This window comes from Amia ocellicauda, chromosome 3, assembly GCF_036373705.1.
Source record: "Amia ocellicauda isolate fAmiCal2 chromosome 3, fAmiCal2.hap1, whole genome shotgun sequence".
Lineage (NCBI taxonomy): Eukaryota > Metazoa > Chordata > Actinopteri > Amiiformes > Amiidae > Amia > Amia ocellicauda.
Window position 1 is genome coordinate 25,799,903 of NC_089852.1, and position 19,816 is coordinate 25,819,718.

At 42.7% G+C, this 19,816-nt stretch overlaps 2 protein-coding genes across 8 annotated transcripts in view; both read left to right on the forward strand.

Moving 5' to 3' along the window:
• The first annotated feature begins 1,317 nt into the window (after positions 1-1,317).
• On the forward strand, positions 1,318-12,013 carry LOC136743606 (26S proteasome non-ATPase regulatory subunit 11). 2 transcript variants are annotated; one of them, XM_066698687.1, is made up of 13 exons: positions 1,318-1,459; positions 3,987-4,088; positions 4,742-4,938; positions 5,139-5,196; positions 6,196-6,390; positions 7,355-7,499; positions 8,028-8,088; positions 8,706-8,768; positions 9,024-9,149; positions 9,387-9,422; positions 9,827-9,878; positions 10,378-10,520; positions 11,210-12,013. In XM_066698687.1, exons 1-12 carry the CDS (start codon positions 1,369-1,371, stop codon positions 10,518-10,520), a joined length of 1,269 nt encoding a protein of 422 aa, XP_066554784.1. In that variant the 5' UTR covers positions 1,318-1,368; the 3' UTR covers positions 11,210-12,013. The 2 variants fall into 2 exon arrangements, with proteins under 2 accessions (XP_066554784.1, XP_066554785.1); XM_066698688.1 differs by having other exon boundaries at positions 11,213-12,013.
• Positions 12,014-17,470: 5,457 nt separating this feature from the next.
• Positions 17,471-19,816, forward strand: part of nsfa (N-ethylmaleimide-sensitive factor a) — a 44,182-nt gene continuing 41,836 nt past the window's right edge. For all 6 annotated transcript variants that reach the window (XM_066698689.1, XM_066698693.1, XM_066698690.1 and 3 more), the window contains exon 1: positions 17,471-17,577. In XM_066698689.1, coding sequence (XP_066554786.1) covers positions 17,566-17,577 — 12 coding nt within the window. In that variant the 5' untranslated portion in view covers positions 17,471-17,565. The remainder of the gene's footprint in view (positions 17,578-19,816) is intronic.

Below are 19,816 nucleotides of genomic sequence, written 5' to 3' on the forward strand. Positions count from 1 at the left end.
GCTGCTCGGTCGGGACGCTGGTGTTGCCTCTCGCTGGGCTGTGCTCGGCTGTGCTCGGCAGTGCTCGGCTGTGCTCGGCAGTGCTCGGCTCTGCTCGGCTGTGCTCGGCTGTGCTCGGCTGTGCTCGGGCGCCGGGTGGGCTCTGTCCAAGGTGCTGCACACGCCGCTCCGTGCCTCAGCCAAACATCAGCCATCCCACTCCCAGTCCACAAGCCGGATTACCATAGCCCGCCCCGCTTGAGCATTAACCATGTCGCGCCTGGGACGGCTTAAAAACACCCAGAAACAACAACAGAAGCAAAATATTGATATTGCACGGCTCAACTGGCTTGTTTTTAAATCTGCTGCTATTGTTTTTGCCTTTGTTGTTCCCTAACAATGGCAATGGCCATGATCTTACCACATCCTACCCAACAACACGAACACCAATATCACTTGCATTTATTAATGTGATGGTTACATATTAATCCATAATCCAGATTAATACGTTTGATTACGACGGGGGTTCCTAGTAGTATTTCCATTCCACTCCTGCTTAATCGTTACATTTGTTATTACTATTTCTTAATGGTAAACCGTACAGCTATTGGATTCAGACCTAAAGGGGGAAAGGCTGGAGACAATAGCTGTGATGGCTTTAAAGGGGAAACAACACTCCGGTATCAACCGCTGTTTCTCCTTGACCAGAGAAAACAACTGCACTGATCGGCAGGAATACAGGCAACAATTAAAACTGGTGTGGCCGTTGATTACCTGCTATAGGATGGAAATGTGCATTTGTTTAACCAGTGCACATATGCCTTCATTATTAGTAAGTTCAGAATCTGTTATCTGTTATCATATGTGAAGGTTTAATAACAAGTGATAATCAACTAATCACATACACGCGTAGTAGTACACCGTTCCCCACAATATTATTGAATATTTGTGCTAAAACGTGCTCACTTAAGTTGTACATGCTCAATATTATGTATTAAATCACATATAAATAACATATAAAGCTTAAACTCGCAACCTTTATTCGACGCAAAATACATATTTGTACTTTCTCAACCTAAATTGAGTTGGTAATTTCAGTGTGGATTATTAATAATTTCAAAGATAAGAAAACGATAATTAAAAACAAAAGTATTGTATGGAGTACTTCATTTCAAAATAACGTTTTAACGCGCATGGAAATTGAATGGTTTTTAGACTACAACTCCCACAGCGTCCGCCTCGCCACACGACTTCAACTCCCACAATGCCCCGAAAGGACGTCGGCCCTCAGCCAGAGAAGTACTCGATTTCCCGTCGTGCCTCGGGGGCGGTATTTCCGGCCGCGGTGGGGTTTGTTGTGTAGAGGCAGGCAGTCAGCGAGTCGGTAAGATGGCGGCTGCGGCGGTGGTGGAGTTCCAGCGGGCTCAGTCTCTACTCAGCACGGACCGCAACGCGTCCATCGATATTTTACACTCGATCGGTAAGGACCACGGGAAGGGGCCGACTGCGGGAGAGTTTGGTCGGGGGTCGTGGTGGGCTTGCCTCGGCCTGGGAGGCTCGGATGGCGGGGCATGGGCAGCCGGGAGCCGGTTAGGTTGCTGCTGACTCACGGTGTGAGAAACGGAGAGTAGGCCAGGAATGGGGGGGAGGCTGTGTCAATAAAGTTACATTTCTCCGACTACAAAAACATTTTTCACAATAAAACCCGGTGTCCAATAGTGAGCTGGGATGCTTTGGCGTTGCTCTGTCCGAAAGCAGTCACCGATTTCAGGATCACAGACCTCTAACGAAATAACGGCATCTCTCTGCCCACAAGAGGCACTTCCTGTTCTTATTGCTATATATTTTTAATGACCGATTTGTACTTAATTATCCATCTTCCAATACATTAGACAACGCTTACAACCTATTTGATATAAAATCAGATTTTATTATTTATTGCGTAGCTTTTTTGTGGGGGGAAGCGTGTAGGAAGGATATCCCTGACTCACAGTTGCAATCATAGCAAGCTTTACTACCCAACTGTCTTCGCACCTTACAGTGCCATGTTGCCTGGATCCAGAGCAAGAATTAATGAGCCAATTGGAGTTTGAAACTTGAAATAACCCCCCGAAAGCGTAATGAAATTGCATGTAGATGTGCAGCTAATATCCGAAGCAGTACAGTACTGTGCAGGAATGAACGTGGAAGATAGTTCTCCTTGAAATAACTTTTTGTATTTCCAGCATTGGGATTTGGTGCTGAGAAATGTGACTGTATGACTTTATAAAGAGGGTAATCGGTTTGATAGCCTGTTGTATGAATCAAATTCACGTTTTTTGCGAAAATATAACCCTTCGATTCTCGTCTTGTATCGCATTACACGATGACGTCATTTGTGAGCCTCTGAGCCGTCACAGCGTTGTCTTTTCAGGGGGTCTGTGTTGTTGCAAGAGCCCACTTTCTCTCAAGTCATGATGATGGCTGGGGTTCGAGGTGTGGGTCATGCACCTGTTTAATTAGCAGGGATCTATGAGACTTAGTCATTGATTATCAATACAACCTTACATAAGTACTATTCATGGGGGGGATTTTGAAATCTGTCCAGCTTGTTTTGCCAGTCATTGTTTGACACATCTGCTCTGTGGGAGCCTGTTTTGGAACCTGGAAATGACAGGGGGTTCTTGTGTTTTAAGTCAAAGTGATCCAGGATTAAATCTTATTAAAAATAACAGCAAATACCATGTTAAAATGAGATTATAGTATACTATGTGTTAAATGACATTTAATTTAAGTGCACAATACTTCAGTGGAAAACTCGAAACTGCTCAAAGAGCTTAAATCAAAAGCAAAGCCTTGCTGATTCCTTTAAAACATTCTGACCTTCCTTGAGTTTGGTATATTAAAAGTGATGATTATTTTTTTTATTATAAACAGCACCAATAGTGTTAGATGTTGCAATACAGTGAGACTGATCATATATTATCAATATTAATGCTGTTGTATAATGTCAAAGGCATGTTAGTAACTTTTTGTAGCTGCAAACTATTTATCTTGTGTACACTGGAGTTTGGGCTACAGCTTTGGACAGTTGGCTAATACAACCGCAATATTATATTTCAAAGTTGCGGTGTTTGTATTCCAATTCGAGTGAATTGTTGTCATGTTGGAGTCATGAGTGCTGCTTGACTCTTGCCTCTGTTTGTGTTGTAATTCAGGTCATTTCTTTACTACAGTGCTGGCAAAACACACACCAGCCTGGACCTGCAACTAGAAGCGATCCCTTGCGCTTCCTTGTGTCCATAGGTTATCACTGCTTAACCCTTGAAACATGGTCAGAGTGGCACTAGACTGGGTTACCACATGGGGCATCACTGTGGCTGCTTGTAAATTATGTGTTTGCCTTAAGGATGATTTGAAAGCAATGATAGATCTTCCCTCAGATTTACTAATAAGTTATAGCAGAGTAAATCTGCAATTCCCTCACAGGTGGTGATTGGTCTAGACTTAATGATGGTTTTGTTTGTTATGGAGAGTTGTTTCTTTGCATCAACCCAGATTTGATGGATCAAAGAAAACACTTGCTGTGTATTTCTCAACGAACCGCACCACAGCAGCCCTCTGCCTTTAACATCATTCCTTTGTAGTTCACTGCACTTATTATACTGAATAAATTAGTATAACAATTAATAGAACTAATGCTGAATTTTCTTTAATGCCGTAATTGAAATATCCATTGTGCTATTACCTAATTAAAATGCACTAATTTTAATTATACATTTATAGCAATGTGCATAACTTGTATCTAGTGGAAATTCCTTCAAAAGGAAGTGTGAATTTGTCCCTGATCAACCTAATTTATCCTGTTAAGAAAACAAAATAACCGAATAAGCACTCCAGTCTTAAGTTTCCTAGCTTTTGGTTTGCAGCTCTCAATGGTTATTGCAAATGGAATTTACAGTGTTTAAATCTGATACAAGTAAAAAGAAAACATGTTTTAATGTACGCTTTTCCTGTTGCTTCTACAGTGAAGCGAGACATCCAGGAGAGCGATGAGGAGGCAGTTCGAGTCAAAGAGCAGAGCATCCTGGAGCTGGGGGGTCTGCTGGCCAAGACTGGGCAGGCTGCAGGTAAGCCTGGCAGCATGACACAGAAGCGGGAACTCCAGCTTAGAAATGGAAGCCGGTTAATGTGTCTCGGGGGCACAGCGCAGGAGAGGTGTTCACACAGTAGGAGCAATCTGGTCAGCCTCATTATAGCACTGCATATGAAAGAAACACATAGTTTACTTCCCTACACCTGTTGGGGGACTCTGAGAGCTGGAGTCCCAATGCCCCCTGGAGCACTTAAAGAGGAGTATGAATTTGGGTTAGTTTACTTCAGTTTGTTTTGTGGCCTTTGTACGAATGCTTATCATTCAGAAAAGCACCTTTAATACAGCATAAAGGAAAGAAAAAAAAAAAGCCAGTTAGATTCAGATGCACTACAGATACAGTACATGTAGCAGTGAAGTGTAGGAGTGATGTCTGCTTGAGCAGTGTTTACCCTATATTGTATATCCTGTTCCTGGAGAGCCACAATCCTGCACCTGTTATAGGTCTATCAATCCCCAATCACTGAATACCTTGAACCCATGGTACATTTTTATTTCACTAATTAAACCGTTTAATGGAATCAATTGACGGTGACAATGTTACAAAAATACACTGGGCACACTGGGGCCAGGATTGTGTAGACCTGTTTGTCAGGACTCTGATTCCTACCTTCCCTCCACCTGCCGCAGAGCTGGGCGGCCTGCTGAAGTATGTGCGGCCGTTCCTCAACTCCATCAGCAAGGCCAAGGCGGCCCGCCTTGTGCGCTCTCTGCTGGACCTGTTCCTTGACATGGAAGCGGCCACAGGGCAGGAGGTGGAGCTCTGCCTGGAGTGCATCGAGTGGGCCAAGTCCGAGAAGAGAACCTTCCTGCGCCAAGCTCTGGAGGTGGGCACTGTCCCTTCCCTCCACTGCACACACCGCACCTCTGAATCCCTCGCTGTGCTGTACTGTTTGGGTTATTCACTCTGGGATATGAATCTGATGTTTACACCTAGTGACACCTGGCTGTCCATATCTTAAGGTTATTAGGAGGATACCAGAGGAGCTAGTTATGCTGACTTGTCTTTGTCTGTTTATCTGCCCAGGCCCGTCTGGTTTCACTGTATTTCGACACCAAGAGGTATCAAGAGGCCCTGTTGCTCGGTGAGTTGTGGGAATGTTGCTGGACATAAAGCTATTAAACCGCACAGCAGCATAAAGCAATCTTAGCTGTTTCCCCCCCCCCTCTTTATCTAGTTTCAATTCCTATCCATTCCACCTGTCACACTCATTTGGTTTGCTAGTAACATAAACTGAGACTCATGTCTAATCTCTTATTGTGTGTTACCATGGCTAGGGAGTTTATTCTAGACCACTGGCGCACTGCTTTCTGCTTTCAAAGCTTTTCAGCTCGGTCTCCATTTGTGTTGCTAGGTTCTTTGGATTGAATTGGCCAATACCTTTTAGGATGTTGAATACCTGTATTAAGTCCCCATTTAATCTTCTGTGTTCCAGACTAAAAATAATACATTTTATTTTTAATCGGTTTGAATACTAGTGCGTGTGTTTGTTTACAGTTTCAAAAAAATTATCCTCTCTAAAACAGCCTTAAGTATGATTGGTAAAATATTAAATCTTAAGTAATTGTAGTTATGTAAGTATTACCTTCATTCAAATTATGTTAGGTTCCTGTGAGCTTACAGGTTTCTGTGTGAATTATGCTGTTAATGTTATGCAGGACAGAGGGTGGCAAATCCCACATCTCTAATTTATCTGAAATGACAGACTTTGGCATCTTAACACTGACCGATTTCAATGAATGAAAGTCCAGTGGATTGCTCTCTCCTGCTCGTTGCATACAAAAGTCTGTTAAGTCCCTGTTCTTGGTGGTTTAGTGAGGGTTTCGAAAAGTCTTGATTCCATGATTTACTGATTTCTGCATTCAACCAACGAGGATGATTTTGAAATCTGCAGTTATGTAAACACATTCATTTCTGTTTTTAATTATCTTCTAAGCAATTCTATACAGGAAGAAAAATGTGTAATTTAATAACAAAAGCAAGCCCATTTAAAGAAACATTCTGATTAAAATGCAACATTCATATCAAATCCTATTACTTGTCTCTGTCCTTTGTCACTCTTCCTAACTCTCTCTCTCTCCAGGGTCTCAGCTTCTGCAGGAGCTGAAGAAGATGGATGACAAGGCTCTGCTGGTGGAGGTTCAGCTGCTGGAGAGCAAGACGTACCATGCTCTCAGCAACCTGCCCAAGGCGCGGGCAGCTCTCACCTCTGCCAGGACCACTGCCAATGCCATTTACTGCCCGCCCAAGCTGCAGGCAGCCCTAGACATGCAGTCAGGTAAGAGCAGGGTGGCGCAGCATGACGGTGGTGATGCGTCTCTCAGCTGCAGGACACAGAGAGTCACAGCAGTCCTGGGTTATGATCCTGACAGCAACTGCATGTTTATTTTAAAACCTACAGCACTTTTCATTGCACACAACACAGTTGTTAATCCTACAGTTTATAATACAGGACCGGAGCGAAAATGCCCACAGGTGCAGAACTGCAGGGTATCCGATATTTAGATTGCACTCATAACATCCATGGTACAGACTAAAAGGGGTCTTGTTCAATTCGGGTCACGAATCAAGTTGTCGACAGTCAGATAGGGAGAGAATCCTTTCTGCCAGTGCAGTCTTCACAAATGTACCAGCAACAAAAAATTAAAGGAAAAATCTGATGGACTGTGTCCTTATCGATTTGGGTTGAGCAGTGGGTTGTTGGTTGTTGGCGAGCCTGGCCCTTGTGAACCTCCCTGGAGTTGACATGGACCACGTGACACTGGGCTCAGCTGCCCAGAGGAACAGCCTGTTTACTGTTGCAATGTTCGAGACCTGCTTACACACAGGAAACGCACGCGAGTGAAGCTGTGCTTTCATGTCTTTGATGTCCTCAAAAAGTGTCTTTTATTTATTCATTTATTTTTTCCCCCAAAGGCATGGGACCTGTTTGGGGGGGGGGGGAAGAGACCTTCACAGGAAGGCCTTATCTGGATCTTTATGGTTTAATTTAGTATAATTTACAAATGAATAAACGTACACATTCACATGCTGACAGTTTAAATTCATGTAAAAGATAAGACTCATTGATGACTTTCAAGAAGGAATATATTGCTTTAAACCAAAAACTTTGTGTTTAAGTATTGTGGTGTGTACATTTAAGGAGCTCTAAGCCATGATATCTGATAAGAAACAGGTGAATTTGGAAACATGCATGTGTCTTGTCTCATGGCACTGACCCCACATTCCTCTCTCCTCCTCAGGGATCATTCACGCCGCTGAGGAGAAGGACTGGAAGACGGCCTACTCCTACTTCTATGAGGCATTTGAGGGCTACGACTCCATCGACAGCCCCCGTGCCATCACGGCCCTCAAATACATGCTTCTCTGCAAGATCATGCTCAACTTGTAAGTGCTGATGGACACAAGACATCCAGACTTGCATATCTTTACTGTTGTGTACCAAAAAACTAAAAACAGCATTTTTCATTCTCTTGCCTGTATTAAAAACCTCACTTAAAACATTTGTATTAATGAGCAGCTCTTCCTCAGCTGCTTTCTTGGGTGGCTTTAGCTGCATTAGATGGACACAGCTCCAGTGTGACTTCATGACCCCAGTCACTTGTTTCACAACTGTTGCTCCCATCCCTGTGGAGCAACTCACAGCTGCAGATAAATTGAGATCTTACCACCCAGTTTTTTTGGTATATACAGAAAATTTGTTTTTGGGGTACAGCATTTCACCACATAGTGAATAGTCTTATCAGCACACAGACAGCTGGAGTTCCTACTCTTGAGACCCTATGAGATCTGTAATTATTTGTATTATTGTTATGATTATTATAATGACTGATTGTGCCGGTTTTCATCTTTCTTCTATTGGATCCGGCACATGAAACTAATTTGGGGGATCTGACTGTTTTGTTTGATTTGCAGGCCAGAGGATGTGCAGGCTTTGATCAGCGGCAAACTAGCTTTGCGATATGCTGGGCGACAGGTACGTTCCCCCTCTGCGCCCAAGTTTAAAGCCCGAGATTGCATCTGGTTCGGCTGTTGTGTTGCTTTTATTCCTATCTGACTGTAATGCTATTACAGAAGCTTCCCTTGCTGCACTCTGCACTCTGATGGGCTTCTGTGCGAGCATTGTGAGCTCTCTGGCCTCACTGTGGAGCTCTCCCATCTCACCGAAGCTCAAACAGCTGTTTTGGCACAGTGCTATGCCCTTACACTAATCTGCTAAGAAGAGTAATTTGCCCTTCATTGGGCATAGCTTTAATTACCAGTAAGTCTCCAGTATCCTAATTAGAACCAGAAATACTGACATCAGAAGTACATCTTTCTAGGAATCGGGGAAATTAGTGGAATTGAGGGAATGCAGTGCTTGACTGAAGAGATGACTGTGTCCATGTGAGTGATTGAGTCCCAGGAAATATCAATGTGAACTTCCCCAAAATGCAGACTTGAGTCAGAGCCCAAATGCATCTTGTCCTGTTTGATGTTTGCTGAGAAATCAGTCTTCAGACTGATTTAAACTGAAGTGACTACAGCCCTCCTGTTACTGAGGCTGTTGGGCAGAGTGTGGATCTGCTAACCTGTTCTCTCCCTCTCCTGCAGACAGACGCACTCAAGTGTGTTGCGCAAGCCAGCAAGAACAGATCGTTGGCAGACTTTGAAAAGGTGAGGCCATTTCTGTTTATTACAACTATTGTTCTGGCCAGTTACTTGGGTTTAATTGCGCTTGATAGACAAGGCACTGATTTTAATATATGATTTTCTTTCCAAAAGCAGTATTCACAAGGTGCGTCCTTCTTTCATGTTGTGATTGGTGCTTTCTGAGTGTGCTCCCTTCATTTATAATGCCCCCCCGCCATGCGTGTGTAGTGTAAAAGAGACCGTTTTCTCCAGTGTGTGACTGAGGTCTCTCTCTGCCAGGCACTGACAGAGTACAGGGCAGAGCTGAGGGACGACCCCATCATCAGCACTCACCTGGCCAAGCTCTATGACAACCTTCTGGAGCAGAACCTGATCCGTGTCATCGAGCCCTTCTCCAGAGTGCAGGTAAGGGCTCCAGCTGCTATGACCCTGTGAGACCGAGCCATGATATAGGTTTTTCTTCACCCCCCAGCCGCCACACCTGCAAACCCTACACACACTCTCTGATGTTGGTAGGGGGAAGGATGTTGATTTTAGGAAAGGCTAATATTACAGTGTTGCTGCAGTTCTTGGTATCTCATTCTCGATTTGTTTTGATTGTTCCCTCCAAAATTAAAATGTCAATTTCCTTCTCTTTTGCAGATAGAACACATATCAACCCTCATCAAACTCCCAAAGGTAAGACTCCTTAAATAGCTCTGCTGAGGGGCATGAAACGGAGCCAACGAGAGACCTTGTCTGCTATATGCGGCACATTGACTCATTGGGAAATGGCATGCTGACCGTTTGCATCTAATTTGACTAATGTTAACAAAGGTGTCAGTCCCCTTTATTATAATATTCTAATTGTGATTACCAACACTTCAAATTAAGTATTTTTCCAGAAATCACCCATAGTCTTCTGAGCAGCAAGAATTATTATTTTTTTCCCCTAGAAAACTTTATATACCAAAATACGCATGTGCTCAATGTAAGCAGGACCTGGCCGTGTCCTGTTCTGTCCTTGTGTCCACCCTTCCCTCTTCTCGGGAAGAACCTGACTCCCTGTTCATGGCCCCTTACAGTGTGCTCCTCCTTTTCAGGGCGACGTTGAGAGGAAACTGTCACAGATGATTCTGGACGCGAAATTTCACGGTAACGGACGTTTTCTACTCTTCTCCGATTACATTTTCCCTGCCTTTCCTATCTGCCAAACCAGAATGGTCATGGTTACTTCTTTAGTGCCCTTGCTGCTTGAATACTATGTCTTTCCCAGACCCCCTCAGCTCCAGCTCTTCCTCCAGTTCCACAGCTCTTCCACTTTCGGCTATGCTGCCAGTGCCTCGGACCTCTACAGTAGCTTACATAGATCACTCCCAAACCTCTCCAGCTATAACCCCCATTAGCCAGAATGTGCTCTCAACAGTTTACTGCTCCTTGCTTGCCGACTCCTGAGCAGAATCCTAAGATTAATTATTAATTTCCTATTGATTTATATTTATTTAAATATATAAATGTCATGTTTTTGGGTCTTTTCAGGAGTGTACCTTTGGTGGTCCTGTGTTGGCAGGGTCACATCACTATCTTGACTCCCATGTTCTGAATGTCTCTCTCTTTTTGTCTGTCTGTCTCTCTCTCTCTCTCTCTCTCTCAGGGATTCTGGACCAGGGGGAGGGGGTGCTGATTATTTTCGATGAGCCTCCAGTAGATAAAACATACGAAGCAGCTCTTGAGACCATTCAGAACATGAGCAAAGTAGTGGATTCGCTCTACAACAAAGCAAAGAAGCTGACATAGGTGAGGTCCCTTGCCACACCCTAGGCATTGGTCTGTGCTTTTCCACCAAGTCGCTATGGCCTACATCCAGAATAACAATCACGTGGTGAACAGGTGGCGTTTTCCTATTAATTTTCCACTTACAGACAGTACATATCCCATCTATCTAACACGATTACAATTGGCTATTTAAACCCACAGTGCCCCACATTTGGTTAACACAATGAATCAGGTCCCACGGCAGGGTTTAACACCTCTCTGTCCGGCGCTGCTCTCAGTCAGGGGATACCTGTTGCCTGGGATTATTTATAACTGATTTGCCCTGGTATTCTAATTAAATAAATTTGAACAATACAATGAAATGGTGAAAATGAATGTATCGTACTGTGTACAGGAGCGTCTTCAGCCCATCCCATCCCAAGGCAGGACTATAAATGATGTAAGAGGTGCTGATAAATATCTTTTGAAGCAGCGTTGCCCTGTTGAATAAGAGCTGTATAAGACCTATAGGATGACCCTCTGGGAACAGATTTGTGTACCACTGGTTTATTTACTGCCATTATTTTTATTTTATATTGCTTTTTCCTTTAATTACATTTTAATTTGGGAACCCCTATTACATGAGGTGTTTTCCACAGTCCCCCCCAAAGCCAAGATGGTCTGAGAACACCCTGATCTAAAGCAATGACTGTTGTGTGTCCTGTCCACAGAAGGCGAGGCTGCAGTACATGGAGAATGTGTGTGACCAGCGAGTGGAACATTTTGTGGGGCGGGAGTGTGGGGGTGGGTGGGGCAACAACACAACACAAAACCGAAAAAACTCAAAACAAAAAAAACTGCGACCGGATTCCTTGGTTTCCTTCTGCTTTCAGTCAGAAAGTTTTTAACGTCTCCTTCGGTGGATGAAACGTCTCAATTTTGTTTCCTTGCATCATCATCATCATCGTCACTTTTTTTTTTTTTTTCTTTTGTCATTTGTTCAGGTTTCTGTATGACACTCAGCGGCCCCAGTCGGCTTTCAGGGAATATTGTAAAATAAAAACGTATACAGTATAGATGTATATTCAATGTAAACCTCTCGAGAATAAAACCAGTAGGCTTGCACTGCCTAAAGAGGGTGCTTAGGTTTCACCGGTCTGGCTGTTGACCTTCCCATCTTGTTGGCCAGAGGGGGTTTATATACGGCACTCAGATGAAAATGCTGGTCCTCACGGAGACGATTCCAAAGTTGGCAAAAGAAAAACTATTTGTACAATTGATGCTTTGTCCTCCTCAATACAATGGTTTTATACTTCCATTTGAAGCTCATTGACAGGAAGGTTGAGGCTGATTGAATAATAAAATAAAGAGGTTGGCTGTGTAGAGTACCCAGAAGTTACACCAATGTCGGTTGTTGTACTTCAGTCCTGTTTGTACATACATTGCCAGGTATTGCTGTCTATCCCTCCTGCTAGCAGCTGCTTTTTTTTTTAAAAAACAATTCACTGAATAAAGACTTGGCAACTCTCTGTGAAGATGAATGTTTTTGTAAAGGAACGAGGAGGTCTTATTCACAGCAATCCTCACAGGGCAATCTTGTTTTCTCTATCTTAACCTCTCTCCAGACCCACAAAATACGTTGTGAATGTCTGTATGGTTCTGCATTGGACTTACAGTAACTATTGGTGATTGTCCTGACTGTAACAGCAGCAATACAGCTCAATTATGGCCATGGGGGGGATGTGTAGAGGCGGAGCAGATTACAATACTTTTTATCTGTATCCCCTCTGTGTCAACTTTGACTGCAGTGACGGATGCTTTATTAGCCAAACTCTTTATTTTGAAGTTTTTGTTTTGTCTACTATTCGTATAATCCCAAAAATAAGTCCAATTGAAATGTTTTCTATTTTTAAGGATTTCCTTTGCCTCTTCCAAAACAGTCTCAATTTGAATTACATTTTTTGTTTTAAGCTTGCGTTGCCTAGTGTGTGGGTGTTCATATAGAAGGATTTTTTTTTCCTCCCTTTCTTCATGTGCTATCTGAAATGAATTTCTATTTTTGGTCATTTGGAGAATTTCAATAATACGGCCAAGTATTCCAAAACGTACTGTCAAATGAACACTTAATGTGAGATTAACAACGAATACTGAAGCCATTCACTGTTCAGTTTAGTCTGGGGTTGGTCATCACTTATTCTGGTACTGAGAAGAGGGCAGAGAGACTTCTGACTTTTCATCTGGGTGACCTTGTTATTATTGGACACTCCTCTTGCACAGCCAGAGCAGAGGACAAACAAGGGAGAGGGAGGGGGGTCAGCTTGTCTTCTAAACGTGTGGTTTCTCAATCAGTGTTGAGCTTTTGGGCTGCTTTGATCTTTTGGGTCTGGCCAGTTTCTGTCGATAAGGGAAGACCTACACAAGATATCTGGGGTAGGAGGAAGAGTGGTTTACAATTAATGAGGGACTCGCACCCTGCTACTGATCAATTACTGTGGCTTTATGAGGAGATCTACAGTAAGGCCTAAAATACTTTAGCCTTCGTGTACGTTAGCTATTGTACACTATTTGTAAAGGGCTTGCTCCTCACCTGGGCTTGAGAAATGTAATTGGCCTAAAATCTTTACAGCAATTAACAAAATTGTTTTTGTGGCATGGGGACCTTTTTTCAACAATATATGTAGACCTAATGATACGTACAACATTATGCAGAGGTACTGAATATCTTTAAAGGGCATCATTCTGACATGTTATTTTATTTCCTGACATTGATGGCTGGTCTTTTAAATCTTGAACTCAGTGTTACCTACCAAGGTAAGCTAATGACTATGCTTGTTACTAGAGTAAGCTTGTGCTCAATCTCCTCTGGCACATAAAGCCTTGAGGGGGGCTGTACTGTTGTATGAGAGTCAGGGGAGTCTTTGGGACTTTCAGGTGGTTTAAACAGTTTTTCTAGAACTGAAGTGTGATATCCATGGAGTGAGTTTAAGCCAGATATTTGTGTAAATGATTGACTCCCCCATCCCCTTTTCATAAGTGTATGAAACGCAGAATCTCCTAATACTTGTACCCACCCCCCCCGTATAAATTCTGAAATGACAGTTGTAAATCGTCGTCTGATTGTTTTGTGCGTTTTTTTTAAATGCATGGACATTCAGTTTATGCCTGTTCTCTGACTCGGAAATGAAAGTCTGATATGATCAAGGCTTGCTTGGTATTTGGTTTTCTATTTGTTTTTTGATTTGTTTTTGTTCCTTTTGAGCTGCCTGCTTGTACATTATGACAGTTTAGATGTTCGCAGCATGGCTCTAGTTTCCTAGCCCAGGGATGGACACTGATTTGTATTAATTTAAAATGAGGCCACATAAGGATTGAAATGATAAAAACATTTCCGTTGATCACTTAAGATGGATTTTATGTTCCTAGTTTGAATCTCCACTAAACAATAAAACAAAAAATGAAAAGCTTTGGTTTGACATAGTTGATAACACTAAAAAATAATTGGACATTATTATTATTTTATTCTTGAGAGAACCCCAACAGGACAACTGCATGAGTTAGACGCACTTAGATCTCCAGATTTTGTGTGTGTGTGTGTGTGTGTGTGTGTGTGTGTGTATACATGCATACAAACACATGTATGTTCATGAATGCAATAAAACAGGGCATTTTATTCATGGCCATCCAAAACTGTATCCTTTGCTAGAATGTACAGTATATGAAAGAAGCAGCATTTATCAAGAGTGATTAACTTGACCAGTATGTCTGCCACAGCAGTGCTTTGACTGAATGCAACAGCAGGCCAGACCCGTTTTCTGTCCACTCTGCCACCAGCAGTTACAAGGGCAGGGACCATTTCATTCCCAGAGCTCAATTCAGTGACTTCATAAGCATGAAGCTTGTGTGCTGTCCCGTATTCTGCCAGGTTTATCATCCAGATGTTCCTTCCCACGGGGCTGTTCTGTCCAAGAGACCCATGACCCTTTTTTTAAATAGTTTCAAGGTTTTCCGCACCAGTGTAATTCGCACACGTTTTTATGAAGGGGAAATGTTTTTTAATGTTGCAAACACAGGGAAACTAGATTTCATTACCTTTTAAAAGGCTTGAAATTCACAACTCAAATTACTTTTTACTATTTTTATGTATATACAGTATGTTAAGGGAATTGGGGGGATTATTTTTGTTTTATAAATTTGGTGTGAGTTACACTGTCGGTTGACTCTTGAGGTATTGGGTCTTTAGATTTTCACTCTTCTGATTCTCAATTAGTCCAGTCAGCTCTTGCACAGAACTTTATCTATTTTACAAGTTTTTTTTGTTCAACTTAAGCAAGCTCACAATTTTTACAGACTAGAAATAAATAAATAAATAAAAAATCCCTCATTTAATGGCCCCTGGCAAAACTGGCATTTGTATTATAATTTAAACCTGTTTGTTATTTTCTAGAAGAGACAACACATAAACATCAGGCAGTTTACATTGGTGATTCAAAACATTCAGGACTGGTTTACACAGTTTTTTTCAATTGTTATTTTAGCTTCTTGCTGAAATCCTATTAGGACTTTTATAGTTTAACTATTTGGTATTGGGCGATTATAGGGACATTCAGTATTATGAAGTTTCACTGGCTGGACTGAGAATGACATGCTTCCTGCACTTCTCCTGTATTGTTGGGTGGATTAGGATGTCCCATCTCCTTTAGTAATGTACAACTACCCACATCCTGGTGCATTCCTGCCAGCGTTGTGTGGCAGCGGCCATGTCTTTCCTTTTTAACCAAAGGCATGTTGAGAGGTCACTCGTTGGGTGTGAATTGGGAAGAGACCAGGAGGGGTGGGGTGGGGAGGACGTAAAATAAAAAAAGTTTGGTCCCGTCCCCTCTGTCGCAGAGTGACAGAACTCTTGAAATATCACCATGGCTTGGACACTGGCTGCTGTCCTTGCCCAGTCCAGTCTGGAGCTTTAGGCAGTGTAAGCTCGAAAAGCAAATGCCATTCATACCTTGTCTTTATTTTTAAAATAATCGTTTTCTTGGTCATGGTTTCATCTGGGGCCCTGTTGTCCTCCACAGGTATTTTAGGATGATGCTTGACCTCTGACTTTTAATATCTTGTCATCTGGACTTCTGTTTTTAACTCTCTCACCCTCTGTACTCCCTCCCCACCCCCACCCCCTTCACTGCTCATATGTCCTTCACTATAGGTTTAAGATTTTATTTTTTCTTAACCTTTTCCATTTGTTTCCTACTCTCCATAAATTTGTATTATACCCCCCTCCAAAAAAAAAAAGAAAAGTGTGATTGCTTGTTTTGGGTTTCTAACGCCATCAATATCAAATGTACAAACGGTTCTTGCTGACCAACAATTACCGAGTATATCTGATGTTCAGATGAGTTCAAATAAAACAATTTTTTTTCAGAAACTCTTTTGAAATTGCCTTTCTTTTGCTGTGCGAATGTGTGGGTAGGAAAGCAAGCATCTCCCAAGTGTAGTGAATTCAATCATTAACAGGCTGGTAGTGTGGTATTTTCAATCCTGCATTTGTGTTTAACTGCAACCTTTCTGTGATTTAATTCAACTAATTTGTCCAATAGGTGCAACATAAACTTGGTGGTATTTTATGGTTGCTAAAGGAAGTGAAACCTATATACTATCAGTTTTTACACTTGGAAATCCCCTTTAAAAAAACATCAAAAACTCCAGAAAATTCACCTGAAATACGAGCGCAACCCACATTAAGATGACAGTGCAAACCCTGAGGAACAGAAAAACAATTGCTTTGGAGAATCCGTGTAGTTTTTTTAAGCAGGTTTGTAATATGGGTTAGTTGGAAACTTACTAAAACGCAGTGGGGAGAGGAGGGATTGGGGTCTGTTAAAATAAACCAAGATGGGCTTCATTAAAAATCTGAAAAGATCCAACGGAAAAAACTAAAATCCGTGCATTTCATTTGAACACATTCCTAAAGAGTCCCGACACAAATGCTGACCCAAATCGCCCTGCTCGCTTACACTACGTCTGCAGTGCGCCAGAGCCGAGCAGCAGCTCTGATGTGCAGTGCAGCTGCTGTCCACTGGGGGAGTCTCGGACACAAGCGCCCGGCAGTGATCCGGTGAACAGCGCCGCCTCCCGGCCTGCTGTGACGGTGCGCTGTACTGCAGAAAAACAGATCATGGCATTTCCTTCATAACCTCCCAGCTTGTTTAAAATGTCAGACATAACACCTGCTGGAAGAAGTTAGTTTCCTCAACTGCATCATAAACTGCTGTAGCTGCTTATCTGTAAGTCATTCCCCTGGCATTACGCCACCTAGCGGCCCATTCATTCACTTCTACCGCACTACATATTCACTACATTATTTAGTTCGTGTTGTGTGCAAATTAGGACTTAAAATCTGAAATCATGTTCGTGTCCGTCATTAATGGACTTCAGTATGTATCTCAGAGAAGCCTTAATTGAAGTACACTAGTCCCAGTCGCACGTAGTTAACCAGTATAACCATACGGTGGCACTTTTACTGCATTGTTTCATTCAAGACATTATTTCAGTGCATTGTGTTATAATCATAACGTGTGTCCTCAAGGACCTCTGAGGTGCATCTACCACGTATCCGGTTTAATTGACAACTAATTGACTTAATCAATGGTGCATGCGTGTCACATTCCAGTTTCCATTGCATAATAAATGATTGCTTGTGTGCCTATATAATACAAACACAAAAATCAATGAATTAAGGAGAATAGATGCATGGTTTTCTGGGTAGGCATTCATATATCTATCTATCTATATATATATATATATAGGCCTATATCCCATCCAAAACCTACTGCAATTTTATATAAGCATTTTAAAAGAAAAGCCATGTCAGTGATTAGTTTATATACAACACGAGTATGTAATATAAAGAAATTCAGGCAAACAGTAGAATTTTAAATATAACTAAATCAGTCGCAGTTGGAGAGAGAGACATATTTCGTCATCAGCGGTGACGTCGCTGCTCTCTGCGCATGCGCCGCCCGCGGCTCCGTCTCGCGCTGTCACAGGCAGGCTTCATTCTCGTCCTGCAGCTCGAGCGACAACAAACGCGAAGATGGCGGCCCGGGTAAGTTTCCTCTTTAATTGCTTTATTTTATTAAAAGATACTCCCGTAGAAATATGTCTTGTCCACAGCCTCAATGGGGGCAAGACTGAAAACGTTGTAGCAGGAAGAGGATACGAGTTAGGTTCCGGCAATTGGTACGTGGGACGTCACTCAGAACAACGAGTCCGGAAGATGAGCCCGGTGACTTGAAACACATTGTTATATCAAAATGATCCAGCCTGGAGTTGACATAAGCGGTTTATTGTATGTCGTACTGCATCATGCTGCGTGCGTGTGTGTCTGGACTGTAAATGGTCTTCTTCGTATCCCCGGGGTTACTACAGACATTCCTTAATAAGGGTTTATTACAGTAAACAGCACCCCACTGCAGTAGCGTGTGTGTGCACTTCATTTAAAATGTTTTAATTTCAAACCCCAAACGGCGCAACGTTGTCACGAGTGGTCTTGCATGCGAGGGGCAAACGCATATCGGATACCGCAGTTATGTTGCCCCTGTAAGATCATGTCACAATGCAAGACAGCTTAGGATCTTATGTTCCCTATATTGAATGAGGTTTTATATTAACACGAGAGTCCTTCCTCCAACATTAAGAAAACCCTTCCGATTGCCTTTTCTGTGTGTCTGTTGATACGGGATGGCGAGCAGTGCCTATCCGGTGAAAATGCCATAACCTTGGCACATAGCTGGCACTGCGGAGATGAGCCGGAGAGCGGCGGTGTAACGAGAAACAACATCCTTAACGTGAACGTACAGATCAGGTCCCCCAGCCAGTGTGAGACGTATGTCGTCCAGTGGCATCATCCAACGCCGGCCTCCCCTTGTCTTCCCTGTACCCTAGATGCCCTTCTTTGAGCTGAATTATTTAATTCCTTGAAAGGTCTATTACTCTTGTGTTATCATTGTGTTAACCACATCATCATGTGAGAGGTCCAGTGTGGATCCCTGATCAGTTCTGCAATACTAATTGTCACCACCATTCAGCTCATTTCCATACGATATCTGCTCCTATATTTGCTGATATCTACCATGAGCTTGATAGCAAGTAATGTATACACACACACATTCATATTTGTTGTATATAGGTGCACACCCTCTGTATAATGTTGTAATGTACTGGCCCTTCCTTCATTGTATGGCTTCCACTGACCAATTGTTTGGATGGCAGAGTGGCAGATGCATTAACCTTTGAGTCTGAGCAGAGTTCGATTGCTGCTTTCACTTCCCTTATAAAAACCTTAACATGTAAAACTTACATGGCAATATTTGCATGTCCCTTGTTTATTATCTGTATTAACCTAGGGTTTCCATGGTTTCCTGAGGCTTGTCTCAACCTTTAATGTGCTTTCACTGGCTAGACTTCTTACACTGGCACCAGGCATAGGATTTTCCTTCCTGCCACCAGTTATAATAATCAGGAGATGTGAGAAAGGCTCTTGGTGATGTTTCTGTATGTCCACTTTGTTCAGCCAGCCTGTATAGTTGCCCCAGGTGGGTTCCTGAGCTTTGGATTCTTAGGACGACGCTGGACGTCCCTCAGACACACTGAATATGTGTGTAACTCCACTTGATGCTTATGGTTGCAGCAGCACCAAGGGCACTTGCTCAGCAACTCCCTCTCCCCTCTGTACCTCATGCCAGTGCTGAGAACACACCTGCTGTGGTGATGGCATGCTGCGCTGGGCCACTGCAAAAATCATTCAGCTGTGCCATGTACTGCAGGACTGAGAAAATGTATTTTGCCTCTGAGCCTGCAGGGTGTGTACTCTAGGAATACCCTCTAAGTGTTAAATTAGCGACTGGCAACTCTTGGTTTACAACATCCTAGGATGAGTAGGTGTTTATTTGTATGTGCTTGTTGTGTCATCTAAAGCCTTTGTGAAAAGAAGGCTATTCTACTACCTGAGCAGATACAAATGTCTTTAACAGGTGGCATTCTCACTGGCAGTACTTCTTACTGGTTTCCTGTTTGGCAGCTCCCCATGTCTGTATAGATGTGTTGTTTGTATCGATTGAGTTGTAGGAGGCGTGGTATGAAAACATAGTGCTGCATCTCCCTTAGGCTGTTGTTCAGTTTTATAGGTCTTTCTCTGTGTGATTTATGTGTTGACAAAGGGCACTCTGCTTTATAAAGACAAAACCAACACTGTGTTTCACATGACGGCCCTGTTTATCATTTTCATTGTGTTTGAGAGCATGACAGCCAGGATGTGGCCCTCTTTCAGCCCCTGGAACTCCCAC